Raw genomic sequence first — 16,777 nt, 5'->3', positions numbered from 1 at the left:
AGACAAGGAGACGAGACTCCCTGTTGACAGCCAGCACATGGTGCTTTCCTTCAGGCTGAGCAACCTCTGGTCACCTGATGGATGGGCGTCCAACAGCTGCTCTGTTTTGGACTGACTCTCCAGCTGATTACTTTATTTAGTTTGTTTATATTATGCTATTTTCCACAATAAAAAGAAATACACAAATAATAACACGGATCAGGAAGAGGCAGAGAGTCCACTGGGCGTATTTAAAGCCTCCACTTATATGATTTTAGAGAGAACAAAGTGAATATGCATAAGATGATCTATAATATGATATAAACACAAAAGTGAGCGCGTGCCTAATGCTCCACCAGCTGGATGCTCGCTGTCAGAGCTCAGATAAGAGCGCCGCCCAGCAGACGGGCCTCGCTGCGTGGTCACGCCGCTCTGAGTAAGTGCAGCTCTCACATCGGCCCATATTTCAGCCTCAGTGGTTTTATCAGATCCATATTTATCATCACAAGCGGTGATCTCTGACCACTATCAAATTGATCTAATGGCAATTACATTAGTGTTTACCTGCTGTTGCTCTGCTGCGGCCCCCCCCCCCCCTCACACACACTACCCCACCCAATGCACTCCGTCTCTGTCTCGCTCTCATCGTCTGTCATTATGTTTCATATGCTGGTAATCGCATTACAGCTATGGGCTCATATTCTGGCAGGTCACGCTGCCTTTCTGTTAACGTTGCCGACATACACACTTACTTTAGAGAGAGGGAGAGTGTGTTTTTAAAAGTGCTTAGCTCAGCTGCATCATGACTAGGGTTCTTCTCAAGGGGGTGTGTGTTTGCTGTGTGTGTGTGAGTGTGTGTGTGTGTGTTTACTGTGTGTGCATGAATAGGAAACAGACTGTAGTCTACACAGAATTGGGACATGAATCGGACCCTCTGCCTCCCAAGGTCTTGAAGTGTTTGCAGAGTATTTTTCAGAGGAGCTGCTTTTAACAAGAAATTCTCCTCAAAAGCCAAATTAATTTGGTGGATTCTGCCGTCTCCTCTCTTTTGAAGCCGCTAAGCTGCTTACAGTGTTTTATCTGGATGCTTTTGCATCGCACTAGAGGCGTGCTGGAGGGAAACGATAGCTGCTAGTCCAGCTCGCCTCTCGCTGTCTGGTGCCGAGCAGGTGGGTTCATCAGGGCCTGAAACCTCTCTGCTAAGGTTCGAATTATCCTCCTTATTAGAATATGGAGTTTGGTACCCTCACTTAATTCCCAGCATAGCAGTGCTCTAATCAGCCTTGATGATTGAAATACCTGTATAGATGTGCACAGAAACTTAAATCCAACTTAATGTGTCACCTGGGCAGTCTGGTATGCGCCTTGACCCCTGACCTCTGGCGGTGGGGTATATTGGAGATCCAGTAGGCCTGTTATGACATCTGCAAGGGCGTCTCCAGAGCACGTGGAGCGTCAAGGAAGCAGCCGAGTAGAAGTGGGCCTGGATGTGACCCGTTGGCTGCCAATGTGGAGCCTTTAATCGGGAGCCATTGGATTAGAGCTGACGAGCTCATCCCTCGTTAGCGCCTCGGGAGCTGTGAACCCGGAGCAGGAGAGGAAGCCTCCTTTTTCTGTTTTTTGAGGAACCGTTGCCGACAACGGACGGTTTTGGAGAGGCTCGGCCTCTTTCCATGTGGAGGTCGCGTGCTTCCCCCCCCCCACCCCTCCCCCCTCCCCCCCACCGGCCCGTGGGGACTTTCCCACAGTCCAAAAACATGCATGTTTGCTTAATTGGCGGTTCTGAATGGCCCCTCGTTGTGGACGTGAATGGCTGGCGGTCCGTCTCCGCGGGTCGGCCCCGTGACGTCCCAGATGGGCCTCTCGCTCAGCGGCTGCTGGAAGGGGCTCCGGTCCCCCTCCGCGACCCTCTAAGGATGAGCGGGTTTAGCTAATGGATGATGGACTTTTAAACGCGTGGCAAAGAATGAGGGGCACTCTATTGAAATTGCCTCTCTGCACAGTGCGACCGAGGGAATTAATTTTGAGATTGGGTTTCTTTTAATGAAGTTGAATGGCTGTAATCAACCCGCGGGTGAGGGAAACCTGCAGTTCTAATGAAGGGGGTGGGGGGAAAGCATTTTCACTGAAATGTCATTGACAATTATAGAAATACCAAGCTTGGAGAATTAGATTAAAAACATCTGAAAAATCATTTTTTTCTAGTATTGCCTTGATCTTTGCTTATGGTTGCATGTTTTGTGTTAAGATTACGGGTCTCAAACTGTCAGGCTGCAAGAGAATTTCACGAGGTCCCACACATGTTTAGAATTAAAGTAACATTGTTTTTTCCATCTTGAATCTCATTTTCTCAGTCTTTCCATTTGCTTGCATTTGATAGATTACTGGTAGTTTATGTTATGTAGCCACGTTGACAAAACAAAGACATATCTTTAATCAGCCTCTGACTGCTGGTCAAAATAGTAGTAATATTTATTTTAAAAATGTATTTTTAATTTAATTTCAGATGTAAGTGGTCCGATCTACAAGAGGGTCTTAATCTAAGATCCTGAGGTCAAGGTTTACAATGTATATGGTTTGTATCTTATATTTGATATGTGTCTTGTGTGTGTGTGTGTTATTATTATTTATTAAAAACATGTTTTTAATGTAGGCAGATGCTAGACCCTAATGTCACAGAAAAAAGGTAAAACACACTGTCATATAAGCCTTAAAACTATGGATTAATATACATACAAATAAATGGAAATTAAAGTAAAGGTGAGAATCTTCTGTGCAAAAATATCCACATTTTATTCATTCACCCAGGGTGGTTTGAATGTCGGCTGAATTTGGAAGTCTGAAGATCATCTTGTGGGTTTTCAGGCGGACTGGTGTATTCAAAGCCAGTGGGAACTATGGAAGAATCAAACCCTGCGTCATTTATTTTAATGAATATTATCCAATTCTCCACTTTCCAGTGTCGTGGGGGAAATTTATAGGATATGGCCAGTAATGAACATGGACATTCAGCCATCATTCTGTGTGATGCAAGCTCCCTGAGAATATTATCCCTGAGAATTATTTTTACTTTTTAAAATTAAATAACTGAATAACATGTCTTTCAGAAGACACTGTAAAACCACAGGTTCTCCAAAAATATACTCTGGATATGAGATATTTATCCATCATTAGAGCCTTTTTCATTGACAACAGATGGTACAGAATGGAACCTGTTGAAACCACCTCGAGGTGCATGCTTCAGTTATTTTTAATTTGTTCCTTATTTCCTTATTTTGTTTCCTTTGTTACCAAATGATTGCACAGACAGACAGTGAAGGTTATCATCGTATCACAGTGAGTCTTTGTTCTGTGACTCAAAGGACCCCACATGTAAGTCCCTTTGAACTCCTTGTCATCATTACACTCATGGTTGTGATCAATGTAGCACCCAATAGACCTCCATCTTCTCGGTCCTCCATGAAACCTGATTTAACAAGTATTTAGTCAAGCACAGGGGACTTTACATGTTGAGTTTATGTTTGTGTAAATGCATGTTTTCTGTCCAGACCGCTGAATGGAGCCCATGAGAAGGCATGAAACAAACATTTAGTCACCAGCTAGTTAGATCTATAGTAGTAGTCTTAGTAGTAGTAGTAGCAGCAGCAGCAGGAGCAGTAGTAGCAGCAGCAGTAGTAGTAGTAGTCTTAGTAGTAGTAGCAGCAGCAGCAGTAGTAGTAGTAGTAGTCTTAGTAGTAGTAGCAGCAGCAGCAGTAGTAGTAGTCTTAGTAGTAGTAGTAGCAGCAGCAGCAGGAGCAGTAGTAGCAGCAGCAGTAGTAGTAGTAGTCTTAGTAGTAGTAGCAGCAGCAGCAGTAGTAGTAGTAGTAGTCTTAGTAGTAGTAGCAGCAGCAGCAGTAGTAGTAGTCTTAGTAGTAGTAGCAGCAGCAGCAGTAGTAGTAGTAGTAGTCTTAGTAGTAGTAGCAGCAGCAGCAGTAGTAGTAGTCTTAGTAGTAGTAGTAGTAGTCTTAGTAGTAGCAGCAGCAGCAGCAGTAGTAGTTGTCTTAGTAGTAGTAGTAGCAGCAGCAGCAGCAGCAGTAGTAGTCTTAGTAGTAGTAGTAGCAGCAGCAGCAGTAGTAGTAGTAGTCTTAGTAGTAGTAGTAGCAGCAGCAGCAGTAGTAGTAGTAGTCTTAGTAGTAGTAGCAGCAGCAGCAGTAGTAGTAGTCTTAGTAGTAGTAGCAGCAGCAGCAGTAGTAGTAGTAGTAGTCTTAGTAGTAGTAGCAGCAGCAGCAGTAGTAGTAGTCTTAGTAGTAGTAGTAGTAGTCTTAGTAGTAGCAGCAGCAGCAGCAGTAGTAGTTGTCTTAGTAGTAGTAGTAGCAGCAGCAGCAGCAGCAGTAGTAGTCTTAGTAGTAGTAGTAGCAGCAGCAGCAGTAGTAGTAGTCTTAGTAGTAGTAGTAGCAGCAGCAGCAGTAGCAGTAGTAGTCTTAGTAGTAGTAGCAGCAGCAGCAGCAGTAGTAGTAGTCTTAGTAGTAGTAGTAGCAGCAGCAGCAGCAGTAGTAGTAGTCTTAGTAGTAGTAGCAGCAGCAGCAGCAGCAGCAGCAGTAGTAGTCTTAGTAGTAGTAGCAGCAGCAGCAGCAGCAGTAGTAGTAGTAGTCTTAGTAGTAGTAGTAGCAGCATCAGCAGCAGTAGTAGTAGTCTTAGTAGTAGTAGTATCAGCAGCAGCAGCAGCAGTAGTAGTCTTAGTAGTAGTATCAGCAGCAGCAGCAGCAGTAGTAGTCTTAGTAGTAGTAGTAGTCTTAGTAGTAGTTGTAGTAGTCTTAGTAGTAGTAGCAGTAGTAGTAGTAGTTGTAGTTGTAATAGTCTTAGTAGTAGTAGCAGTAGTAGTTGTAGTTGTAGTAGTCTTAGTAGTAGTAGCAGTAGTAGTTGTAGTTTTAGTAGTTGTAGTTGTAGTAGTCTTAGTAGTAGTAGTAGTAGTAGTCTTAGTAGTAGTAGCAGTAGTAGTAGTAGTTGTAGTTTTAGTAGTTGTAGTTGTAGTAGTCTTAGTAGTAGTAGTAGTAGTAGCAGTAGTAGTAGTAGTTGTAGTTTTAATAGTTGTAGTAGTAGTTGTAGTTTTAGTAGTTGTAGTAGTAGTTGTAGTTGTAGTAGTCTTAGTAGTAGTAGTAGTAGTAGTCTTAGTAGTAGTAGTCTTAGTAGTAGAAGCAGTAGTAGTAGTCTTAGTAGTAGTAGCAGCAGCAGCAGCAGCAGTAGTAGTCTTAGTAGTAGTAGTAGCAGCAGCAGCAGCAGTAGTAGTAGTCTTAGTAGTAGTAGCAGCAGCAGCAGCAGCAGTAGTAGTAGTCTTAGTAGTAGTAGTAGCAGCAGCAGCAGCAGTAGTAGTAGCTTTAGTAGTAGCAGCAGCAGCAGCAGTAGTAGTAGTCTTAGTAGTAGTAGTCTTAGTAGTAGCAGCAGCAGCAGCAGCAGCAGTAGTAGTCTTAGTAGTAGCAGCAGCAGCAGCAGTAGTAGTAGTCTTAGTAGTAGTAGCAGCAGCAGCAGCAGCAGCAGTAGTAGTAGTCTTAGTAGTAGCAGCAGCAGCAGTAGTAGTAGTAGTAGTCTTAGTAGTAGTAGCAGCAGCAGCAGCAGCAGTAGTAGTAGTCTTAGTAGTAGTAGCAGCAGCAGCAGTAGTAGTAGTCTTAGTAGTAGTAGTAGCAGCAGCAGCAGTAGTAGTAGTAGTCTTAGTAGTAGAAGCAGCAGCAGCAGCAGTAGTAGTAGTAGTCTTAGTAGTAGTAGCAGCAGCAGCAGCAGCAGCAGTAGTAGTCTTAGTAGTAGAAGCAGCAGCAGCAGTAGTAGTAGTAGTCTTAGTAGTAGTAGTATCAGCAGCAGCAGCAGTAGTAGTAGTCTTAGTAGTAGTAGCAGCAGCAGCAGCAGCAGTAGTAGTCTTAGTAGTAGTATCAGCAGCAGCAGTAGTAGTAGTAGTCTTAGTAGTAGTAGAAGCAGCAGCAGCAGCAGCAGCAGTAGTAGTCTTAGTAGTAGTAGCAGCAGTAGTAGTAGTAGTAGTCTTAGCAGTAGTAGTAGCAGCAGCAGCAGTAGTAGTAGTAGTAGTCTTAGTAGTAGTAGCAGCAGCAGCAGCAGCAGTAGTAGTAGTCTTAGTAGTAGTAGCAGCAGCAGCAGCAGCAGCAGTAGTAGTAGTCTTAGTAGTAGTAGCAGCAGCAGTAGTAGTAGTAGTCTTAGTAGTAGCAGCAGCAGCAGTAGTAGTAGTAGTAGCAGCAGCAGCAGTAGTAGTAGTCTTAGTAGTAGAAGCAGCAGCAGCAGCAGTAGTAGTCTTAGTAGTAGTAGCAGCAGCAGCAGCAGCAGTAGTAGTCTTAGTAGTAGAAGCAGCAGCAGCAGCAGCAGTAGTAGTCTTAGTAGTAGTATCAGCAGCAGCAGTAGTAGTAGTAGTCTTAGTAGTAGTAGCAGCAGCAGCAGTAGTAGTCTTAGTAGTAGTAGCAGCAGCAGCAGCAGCAGCAGTAGTAGTCTTAGTAGTAGTATCAGCAGCAGCAGTAGTAGTAGTAGTCTTAGTAGTAGTAGCAGCAGCAGCAGCAGCAGTAGTAGTCTTAGTAGTAGTAGCAGCAGCAGCAGCAGCAGCAGTAGTAGTCTTAGTAGTAGTATCAGCAGCAGCAGTAGTAGTAGTAGTCTTAGTAGTAGCAGCAGTAGTAGTAGTCTTAGTAGTAGTAGTAGCAGCAGCAGCAGTAGTAGTAGTAGTCTTAGTAGTAGTAGCAGCAGCAGCAGTAGTAGTAGTCTTAGTAGTAGTAGTAACAGCAGCAGCAGCAGTAGTAGTAGTCTCAGTAGTAGTAGCAGCAGCAGCAGCAGTAGTAGTCTTAGTAGTAGTAGCAGCAGCAGCAGCAGTAGTAGTCTTAGTAGCAGCAGCAGCAGCAGCAGCAGCAGTAGTAGTAGTCTCAGTAGTAGTAGCAGCAGCAGCAGCAGTAGTAGTCTTAGTAGTAGCAGCAGCAGCAGCAGCAGCAGCAGTAGTAGTAGTAGTAGTCTTAGTAGTAGTAGTAGTCTTAGTAGTAGCAGCAGCAGCAGCAGTAGTAGTAGTCTTAGTAGTAGCAGCAGCAGCAGCAGTAGTAGTAGTCTTAGTAGTAGTAGCAGCAGCAGCAGCAGTAGTAGTAATCTTAGTAGTAGTAGCAGCAGCAGCAGCAGTAGTAGTCTTAGTAGTAGTAGCAGCAGCAGCAGCAGTAGTAGTAGTCTTAGTAGTAGTAGCAGCAGCAGCAGCAGTAGTAGTAGTAGTCTTAGTAGTAGTAGTAGTAGTCTTAGTAGTAGTAGCAGCAGCAGCAGCAGCAGTAGTAGTAGTCTTAGTAGTAGCAGCAGCAGTAGTAGTCTTAGTAGTAGTAGTAGCAGCAGCAGCAGCAGCAGCAGTAGTAGTAGTAGTCTTAGTAGTAGTAGTAGTAGTAGTAGTCTTAGTAGTAGCAGCAGCAGCAGCAGCAGCAGTAGTAGTAGTAGTCTTAGTAGTAGTAGTCTTAGTAGTAGCAGCAGTAGTAGTAGTCTTAGTAGTAGTAGTCTTAGTAGTAGCAGCAGTAGTAGTAGTCTTAGTAGTAGTCTTAGTAGTAGTAGTCTTAGTAGTAGCAGCAGTAGTAGTAGTCTTAGTAGTAGTAGTCTTAGTAGTAGCAGCAGTAGTAGTAGTCTTATTAGTAGTCTTAGTAGTAGTAGTCTTAGTAGTAGCAGCAGTAGTAGTAGTCTTAGTAGTAGTAGCAGCAGCAGCAGCAGTAGTAGTCTTAGTAGTAGTAGTAGCAGCAGCAGCAGCAGTAGTAGTAGTCTTAGTAGTAGTCTTAGTAGTAGTAGTCTTAGTAGTAGCAGCAGCAGCAGCAGTAGTAGTAGTCTTAGTAGTAGTAGCAGCAGCAGCAGCAGTAGTAGTAGTCTTAGTAGTAGCAGCAGCAGCAGCAGCAGTAGTAGTCTTAGTAGTAGTAGTAGCAGCAGCAGCAGCAGTAGTAGTAGTCTTAGTAGTAGTAGTAGTAGTCTTAGTAGTAGCAGCAGCAGCAGCAGCAGCAGCAGCAGTAGTAGTAGTAGTCTTAGTAGTAGTAGTCTTAGTAGTAGCAGCAGCAGCAGCAGTAGTAGTAGTAGTCTTAGTAGTAGTAGTCTTAGTAGTAGCAGCAGTAGTAGTAGTCTTAGTAGTAGTAGTCTTAGTAGTAGCAGCAGTAGTAGTAGTCTTAGTAGTAGTCTTAGTAGTAGTGGTCTTAGTAGTAGCAGCAGTAGTAGTAGTCTTAGTAGTAGTAGTCTTAGTAGTAGCAGCAGTAGTAGTAGTCTTAGTAGTAGTCTTAGTAGTAGTAGTCTTAGTAGTAGCAGCAGTAGTAGTAGACTTAGTAGTAGTAGCAGCAGCAGCAGCAGCAGTAGTAGTCTTAGTAGTAGTAGTAGCAGCAGCAGCAGCAGTAGTAGTAGTCTTAGTAGTAGTCTTAGTAGTAGTAGTCTTAGTAGTAGCAGCAGCAGCAGCAGCAGTAGTAGTCTTAGTAGTAGCAGCAGCAGCAGCAGTAGTAGTAGTCTTGGTAGTAGTAGCAGCAGCAGCAGCAGTAGTAGTAGTCTTAGTAGTAGTAGTAGCAGCAGCAGCAGCAGCAGTAGTAGTCTTAGTAGTAGTAGTAGCAGCAGCAGCAGTAGTAGTAGTAGTCTTAGTAGTAGTAGCAGCAGCAGCAGCAGCAGTAGTAGTAGTCTTAGTAGTAGTAGTAGCAGCAACAGCAGCAGTAGTAGTAGTCTTAGTAGTAGTAGCAGCAGCAGCAGCAGCAGTAGTAGTCTTAGTAGTAGTAGCAGCAGCAGCAGCAGCAGTAGTAGTAGTAGTAGTCTTAGTAGTAGTAGTAGCAGCAGCAGCAGCAGCAGTAGTAGTCTTAGTAGTAGCAGCAGCAGCAGCAGCAGCAGCAGCAGTAGTAGTAGTAGTAGTCTTAGTAGTAGTAGTAGTCTTAGTAGTAGCAGCAGCAGCAGCAGTAGTAGTAGTCTTAGTAGTAGCAGCAGTAGTAGTAGTCTTAGTAGTAGTCTTAGTAGTAGTAGTCTTAGTAGTAGCAGCAGTAGTAGTAGTCTTAGTAGTAGTCTTAGTAGTAGTAGTCTTAGTAGTAGCAGCAGTAGTAGTAGTCTTAGTAGTAGTAGCAGCAGCAGCAGCAGTAGTAGTCTTAGTAGTAGTAGTAGCAGCAGCAGCAGCAGTAGTAGTAGTCTTAGTAGTAGTCTTAGTAGTAGTAGTCTTAGTAGTAGCAGCAGCAGCAGCAGTAGTAGTAGTCTTAGTAGTAGTAGCAGCAGCAGCAGCAGTAGTAGTAGTCTTAGTAGTAGCAGCAGCAGCAGCAGCAGTAGTAGTCTTAGTAGTAGTAGTAGCAGCAGCAGCAGCAGTAGTAGTAGTCTTAGTAGTAGTAGTAGTAGTCTTAGTAGTAGCAGCAGCAGCAGCAGCAGCAGTAGTAGTAGTAGTAGTCTTAGTAGTAGTAGTCTTAGTAGTAGCAGCAGCAGCAGCAGTAGTAGTAGTAGTCTTAGTAGTAGTAGTCTTAGTAGTAGCAGCAGTAGTAGTAGTCTTAGTAGTAGTAGTCTTAGTAGTAGCAGCAGTAGTAATAGTCTTAGTAGTAGTCTTAGTAGTAGTGGTCTTAGTAGTAGCAGCAGTAGTAGTAGTCTTAGTAGTAGTAGTCTTAGTAGTAGCAGCAGTAGTAGTAGTCTTAGTAGTAGTCTTAGTAGTAGTAGTCTTAGTAGTAGCAGCAGTAGTAGTAGACTTAGTAGTAGTAGCAGCAGCAGCAGCAGTAGTAGTCTTAGTAGTAGCAGCAGCAGCAGCAGTAGTAGTAGTCTTAATAGTAGTCTTAGTAGTAGTAGTCTTAGTAGTAGCAGCAGCAGCAGCAGCAGTAGTAGTCTTAGTAGTAGCAGCAGCAGTAGTAGTAGTCTTGGTAGTAGTAGCAGCAGCAGCAGCAGTAGTAGTAGTCTTAGTAGTAGTAGTAGCAGCAGCAGCAGCAGTAGTAGTAGTCTTAGTAGTAGTAGTAGCAGCAGCAGCAGTAGTAGTAGTAGTCTTAGTAGTAGTAGCAGCAGCAGCAGCAGCAGTAGTAGTAGTCTTAGTAGTAGTAGTAGCAGCAGCAGCAGCAGTAGTAGTAGTCTTAGTAGTAGTAGCAGCAGCAGCAGCAGCAGTAGTAGTCTTAGTAGTAGTAGCAGCAGCAGCAGCAGCAGTAGTAGTAGTAGTAGTCTTAGTAGTAGTAGTAGCAGCAGCAACAGCAGTAGTAGTAGTCTTAGTAGTAGTAGTATCAGCAGCAGCAGCAGCAGTAGTAGTCTTAGTAGTAGTATCAGCAGCAGCAGCAGCAGTAGTAGTAGTCTTAGTAGTAGTAGCAGCAGCAGCAGCAATAGTAGTAGTCTTAGTAGTAGTAGCAGCAGCAGCAGTAGTAGTAGTCTTGGTAGTAGTAGTAGTCTTAGTAGTAGTTGTAGTAGTCTTAGTAGTAGTAGCAGTAGTAGTAGTAGTTGTAGTTGTAGTAGTCTTAGTAGTAGTAGCAGTAGTAGTAGTAGTTGTAGTTTTAGTAGTTGTAGTTGTAGTAGTTTTAGTAGTAGTAGTAGTAGTAGCAGTAGTAGTTGTAGTTTTAGTAGTTGTAGTAGTAGTTGTAGTTGTAGTAGTCTTAGTAGTAGTAGTAGTAGTCTTAGTAGTAGTAGTCTTAGTAGTAGCAGCAGTAGTAGTAGTCTTAGTAGTAGTAGCAGCAGCAGCAGCAGCAGCAGTAGTAGTCTTAGTAGTAGTAGTAGCAGCAGCAGCAGCAGTAGTAGTAGTCTTAGTAGTAGTAGCAGCAGCAGCAGCAGCAGTAGTAGTAGTCTTAGTAGTAGTAGTAGCAGCAGCAGCAGCAGTAGTAGTAGTCTTAGTAGTAGCAGCAGCAGCAGCAGTAGTAGTAGTCTTAGTAGTAGTCTTATTAGTAGTAGTCTTAGTAGTAGCAGCAGCAGCAGCAGCAGCAGTAGTAGTCTTAGTAGTAGCAGCAGCAGCAGCAGTAGTAGTAGTCTTAGTAGTAGTAGCAGCAGCAGCAGCAGTAGTAGTAGTCTTAGTAGTAGTAGTAGCAGCAGTAGCAGTAGTAGTAGTAGTAGTCTTAGTAGTAGTAGCAGCAGCAGCAGCAGTAGTAGTAGTCTTAGTAGTAGTAGCAGCAGCAGCAGTAGTAGTAGTCTTAGTAGTAGTAGTAGTAGCAGCAGCAGCAGTAGTAGAAGTCTTAGTAGTAGTAGCAGCAGCAGCAGCAGCAGTAGTAGTAGTCTTAGTAGTAGTAGTAGCAGCAGCAGCAGCAGTAGTAGTAGTCTTAGTAGTAGCAGCAGCAGCAGCAGTAGTAGTAGTCTTAGTAGTAGTCTTAGTAGTAGTAGTCTTAGTAGTAGCAGCAGCAGCAGCAGCAGCAGCAGTAGTAGTCTTAGTAGTAGCAGCAGCAGCAGCAGTAGTAGTAGTCTTAGTAGTAGTAGCAGCAGCAGCAGCAGTAGTAGTAGTCTTAGTAGTAGTAGTAGCAGCAGTAGCAGTAGTAGTAGTAGTAGTAGTCTTAGTAGTAGTAGCAGCAGCAGCAGCAGTAGTAGTAGTCTTAGTAGTAGTAGCAGCAGCAGCAGTAGTAGTAGTCTTAGTAGTAGTAGTAGTAGCAGCAGCAGCAGTAGTAGTAGTAGTCTTAGTAGTAGAAGCAGCAGCAGCAGCAGCAGTAGTAGTAGTCTTAGTAGTAGTAGCAGCAGCAGCAGCAGCAGTAGTAGTCTTAGTAGTAGAAGCAGCAGCAGCAGTAGTAGTAGTAGTCTTAGTAGTAGTAGTATCAGCAGCAGCAGCAGTAGTAGTAGTCTTAGTAGTAGTAGCAGCAGCAGCAGCAGCAGTAGTAGTCTTAGTAGTAGTATCAGCAGCAGCAGTAGTAGTAGTAGTCTTAGTAGTAGTAGAAGCAGCAGCAGCAGCAGCAGCAGTAGTAGTCTTAGTAGTAGTAGCAGCAGTAGTAGTAGTAGTAGTAGTCTTAGCAGTAGTAGTAGCAGCAGCAGCAGTAGTAGTAGTAGTAGTCTTAGTAGTAGTAGCAGCAGCAGCAGTAGTAGTAGTCTTAGTAGTAGTAGCAGCAGCAGTAGTAGTAGTAGTCTTAGTAGTAGCAGCAGCAGCAGTAGTAGTAGTAGTAGCAGCAGCAGCAGTAGTAGTAGTCTTAGTAGTAGAAGCAGCAGCAGCAGCAGTAGTAGTAGTCTTAGTAGTAGTAGCAGCAGCAGCAGCAGCAGTAGTAGTAGTCTTAGTAGTAGAAGCAGCAGCAGCAGCAGCAGTAGTAGTCTTAGTAGTAGTATCAGCAGCAGCAGTAGTAGTAGTAGTCTTAGTAGTAGTAGTAGCAGCAGCAGCAGCAGTAGTAGTAGTCTTAGTAGTAGTAGTAGCAGCAGCAGCAGTAGTAGTAGTAGTCTTAGTAGTAGTAGCAGCAGCAGCAGCAGCAGTAGTAGTAGTCTTAGTAGTAGTAGTAGCAGCAGCAGCAGCAGTAGTAGTCTTAGTAGTAGTAGCAGCAGTAGTAGTAGTAGTAGTAGTAGTAGTCTTAGTAGCAGTAGCAGCAGCAGCAGCAGCAGCAGTAGTAGTAGTCTTAGTAGTAGTAGCAGCAGCAGCAGTAGTAGTAGTAGTCTTAGTAGTAGTAGCAGCAGCAGCAGTAGTAGTAGTAGTAGTCTTAGTAGTAGTAGTAGCAGCAGCAGCAGCAGTAGTAGTCTTAGTAGTAGCAGCAGCAGCAGCAGCAGTAGTAGTAGTCTTAGTAGTAGTAGTAGCAGCAGCAGCAGCAGTAGTAGTCTTAGTAGTAGTAGCAGCAGTAGTAGTAGTAGTAGTAGTAGTAGTCTTAGTAGCAGCAGCAGCAGCAGCAGTAGTAGTAGTCTTAGTAGTAGAAGCAGCAGCAGCAGCAGCAGTAGTAGTCTTAGTAGTAGTATCAGCAGCAGCAGTAGTAGTAGTAGTCTTAGTAGTAGTAGCAGCAGCAGCAGCAGCAGTAGTAGTAGTCTTAGTAGTAGTAGTAGCAGCAGCAGCAGTAGTAGTAGTAGTCTTAGTAGTAGTAGCAGCAGCAGCAGCAGCAGTAGTAGTAGTCTTAGTAGTAGTAGTAGCAGCAGCAGCAGCAGTAGTAGTCTTAGTAGTAGTAGCAGCAGTAGTAGTAGTAGTAGTAGTAGTCTTAGTAGCAGTAGCAGCAGCAGCAGCAGCAGCAGTAGTAGTAGTCTTAGTAGTAGTAGCAGCAGCAGCAGTAGTAGTAGTAGTCTTAGTAGTAGTAGCAGCAGCAGCAGTAGTAGTAGTAGTAGTCTTAGTAGTAGTAGTAGCAGCAGCAGCAGCAGTAGTAGTCTTAGTAGTAGCAGCAGCAGCAGCAGCAGTAGTAGTAGTCTTAGTAGTAGTAGTAGCAGCAGCAGCAGCAGTAGTAGTCTTAGTAGTAGTAGCAGCAGTAGTAGTAGTAGTAGTAGTAGTAGTCTTAGTAGCAGCAGCAGCAGCAGCAGCAGTAGTAGTAGTCTTAGTAGTAGAAGCAGCAGCAGCAGCAGCAGTAGTAGTCTTAGTAGTAGTATCAGCAGCAGCAGTAGTAGTAGTAGTCTTAGTAGTAGTAGCAGCAGCAGCAGCAGCAGTAGTAGTAGTCTTAGTAGTAGTAGTAGCAGCAGCAGCAGTAGTAGTAGTAGTCTTAGTAGTAGTAGCAGCAGCAGCAGCAGCAGTAGTAGTAGTCTTAGTAGTAGTAGTAGCAGCAGCAGCAGCAGTAGTAGTCTTAGTAGTAGTAGCAGCAGTAGTAGTAGTAGTAGTAGTAGTCTTAGTAGCAGTAGCAGCAGCAGCAGCAGCAGCAGTAGTAGTAGTCTTAGTAGTAGTAGCAGCAGCAGCAGTAGTAGTAGTAGTCTTAGTAGTAGTAGCAGCAGCAGCAGTAGTAGTAGTAGTCTTAGTAGTAGTAGCAGCAGCAGCAGCAGCAGTAGTAGTAGTCTTAGTAGTAGTAGTAGCAGCAGCAGCAGCAGTAGTAGTCTTAGTAGTAGTAGCAGCAGTAGTAGTAGTAGTAGTAGTAGTAGTCTTAGTAGCAGCAGCAGCAGCAGCAGCAGTAGTAGTAGTCTTAGTAGTAGTAGCAGCAGCAGCAGTAGTAGTAGTAGCAGTAGTAGTAGTAGTTGTAGTTGTAGTAGTCTTAGTAGTAGTAGCAGTAGTAGTAGTAGTTGTAGTTTTAGTAGTTGTAGTTGTAGTAGTCTTAGTAGTAGTAGTAGCAGTAGTAGTAGTAGTTGTAGTTTTAGTAGTTGTAGTAGTAGTTGTAGTTTTAGTAGTTGTAGTAGTAGTTGTAGTTGTAGTAGTCTTAGTAGTAGTAGTAGTAGTCTTAGTAGTAGTAGTAGCAGTAGTAGCCCATAGCCAGCTGTGAGGGCGACACAGTGTAGCTTCAGTCAGTCTGAATGCTGCAACACATTAATAATCTATTGAAAACTCTTTAGCCCAGAGGACGTGTCATACGTACATAAGACAATCTGATAAATGATAGAATATGCATGCCGTGCTTCTTCCTGAGCCGAGAGAGACGAGCAGACACACACACCACTCGTAATGTCTGATGAAAATAATTCCCTCTGAGCTCAATTTGAATTGTATTAAAATATGCTAAAATTAAATTTCCACATATCCTTCTTGAAATTAATAATTTATCGTATGAATATGTAGCTGCTCTGGACCTTCCTGTCTCACACTGCGGCGACTTTGAGAGCAAACAGTTTATTGACCGCAGTGAATTTTTTTTTTTAAAGGCTAAAAAGCAAAGATAATTGTGTTATATAAAAACTTGTGTTTGGGAATTATGTTTTCAATACATTTGGACTTTTTGACTTTTTTTGGAAACACAACCATCACTGGAATCTAATTCTACAAATAGTATGCCATACTATACTATGGCATACATAGACATGCCATAGGCATATGGCATATGTATGGCATAGGAATATGGCTATATTTTTTTATTTTTGCATAACTTTTTAGGGATACTACACTCATATTTTAATGGATTACTAACACATTTTATTCAGTATTTTGGTATTTATAATATTTTTAAAGACAATTTTATTGCAAACCTTTATTTGTATTAGTCCTTGAAACAATAATCAAAGTACCAACACCATGTGTTCTTTCCTGGTGTTTCCATTTGTCCAGCAGCCGGTCCTCTCCTCCTGATTATTTAAAAAGCTACTTTACAGACACATAATCATTCAAATATAAAAATCACGTTATTGGACTGTTGCAATACCCCCCCCCCCCACCTCCTATCATATAAACCACACTGAATGATGACTCAATGTCGTGTCTATTACAGAACATATCCGAGGATTTCATGAGTTTCCCACAAGGACACTGGACTTAAAATATGTTGTACGCTGACAATATCAAACAACAATTCAAACAGGAGAGACACATAAATAAGGAAACTGATAGTTGTATATTTTAAACAGATGATGTTTGATGATTAAGTCTGCTACCGGGATATTTGTAAAGGGGGGGGGGGGGGGGGGGGGGGGGGGGGGGGGGGGGGGGGGGTGGGGGCGGGAGAGATGAATCCCCCAAAGAGGAAAGAAGAAACAGGCCAATATTTCCCTTAAAGGGACGCTTCCTTACCAGGCACAGAACAAACAAAGATGGCGTAACAGATGAAGCATGGCTGAAATGTATTGTTAAGAGATTAGTACAAACGGTGTATATTAATATTGATAATAATAATAATACATTTATTTTGTATAGCGCTTTAAAAGGTACTCAAAGGCACTATTTATACATTCATGTGACATCACACTGGTGTACATATTCTAAAAGCCCAGTTCGTCTGGAATAAAACGATAACGTGATTAAGTCTAAACCATTTATGCATAACCTCAACGCACCGACGGGTTTAAAACCAACAAGGACTCCAAGTATGGAGTCAATTTAGATAAAAAAAATTAAGTTATGGAAGTTGGAGTGGTTTATTTATTCAATTTCTATTTGTCGTTCTATGTTTCTCGTACTTCTCTTTTTAAAAACTGTAATAAATGACTTAGAGAGTGGAACTGAATATGGTTCAATGAATAAAAACATTTTACTCCTCAAGTTACATATTTGGCTTAACTGCACCACCTTTATGGATTTTACACAATGTTTATTAATCGAATTGTGCTAGCATACCATCATATATTATTACCTTAAGTAATATATGATAGATTTGATAAAGTCTGCCTGAAATTACAGTCTCAAGGCTCTAGTTTTATACCAAATACATATTTTTATATTTATATAGCTTTGAGGTGGAGGTCAGATTTCAGGACACTATATCTGTATTCCCCCCCCCCCCCCCCCCCCCCCCCCCCCCCCCACACACACACACACACACACACACACACACACACACACACTCGCCCCCTCTGCTTCCTCGTGAGTCAACATATCGATCAATTTCATCAGGCTGTGCTGCATTTTGCCATATGAATTATTTTCCAAATCAGAATTCTGCACATGGAGTGCATGGTTACCTCGAGCAATTAGACCTATAAATCTAAGTTGTGAGCGTGCTGGCTGTGCACCAAGGACACACACACTCAGCTAACATTAAGGCTCTGCAAATAGGCTTTCCATGCCCTTCCTCATTTAGAGAAATGTTTAATTAGACGGGATTTATGTTACCCAGAAAGTGCTCTTTAATTTGGACTTTAACACAAGACTGCTTGTCTTTCCTCACTTCTCTCACACGCAGCTCTTTCCCACCGTCACTCTTCCTTTCTCAAGACACACAGCCTCCTTCCCTCTTGAATTCTAATGCGCGGCTTTATTCAATGAATTAATCATGCCTGGTGGAGTGGGCTAATAGTTGCTATGATGTAGAAATAAGAGTCCATTAGCGGTAATAAGAAGACTAGCTTGGCTCTTATAATGTAATACATTTAGGCCTCTCAAAGGCAAGGGTCGTATTTATAAAAGAACTCGGAGAATTGATTCATT

At 42.9% G+C, this 16,777-nt stretch overlaps 2 protein-coding genes across 2 annotated transcripts; both read left to right on the top strand.

Moving 5' to 3' along the window:
- Positions 1-3,778: 3,778 nt before the first annotated feature.
- Positions 3,779-4,720, top strand: LOC117738052 (uncharacterized protein DDB_G0271670-like; the record flags this gene model as incomplete). Its single annotated transcript, XM_034544345.1, has 1 exon — positions 3,779-4,720. A coding segment is annotated over one exon (942 nt), but the record flags the coding sequence as incomplete, so codon positions are not given.
- Positions 4,721-9,889: 5,169 nt separating this feature from the next.
- Positions 9,890-11,461, top strand: LOC117738046 (uncharacterized protein DDB_G0271670-like; the record flags this gene model as incomplete). Its single annotated transcript, XM_034544336.1, has 2 exons — positions 9,890-10,191; positions 10,837-11,461. Coding segments are annotated over 2 exons (927 nt in total), but the record flags the coding sequence as incomplete, so codon positions are not given.
- Between the last annotated feature and the right edge of the window lie 5,316 nt (positions 11,462-16,777).

This window comes from Cyclopterus lumpus, chromosome 10, assembly GCF_009769545.1.
Source record: "Cyclopterus lumpus isolate fCycLum1 chromosome 10, fCycLum1.pri, whole genome shotgun sequence".
Classification (NCBI taxonomy): Eukaryota; Metazoa; Chordata; class Actinopteri; order Perciformes; family Cyclopteridae; genus Cyclopterus; species Cyclopterus lumpus.
This window is presented reverse-complemented; position numbering and strand designations above follow the sequence as displayed.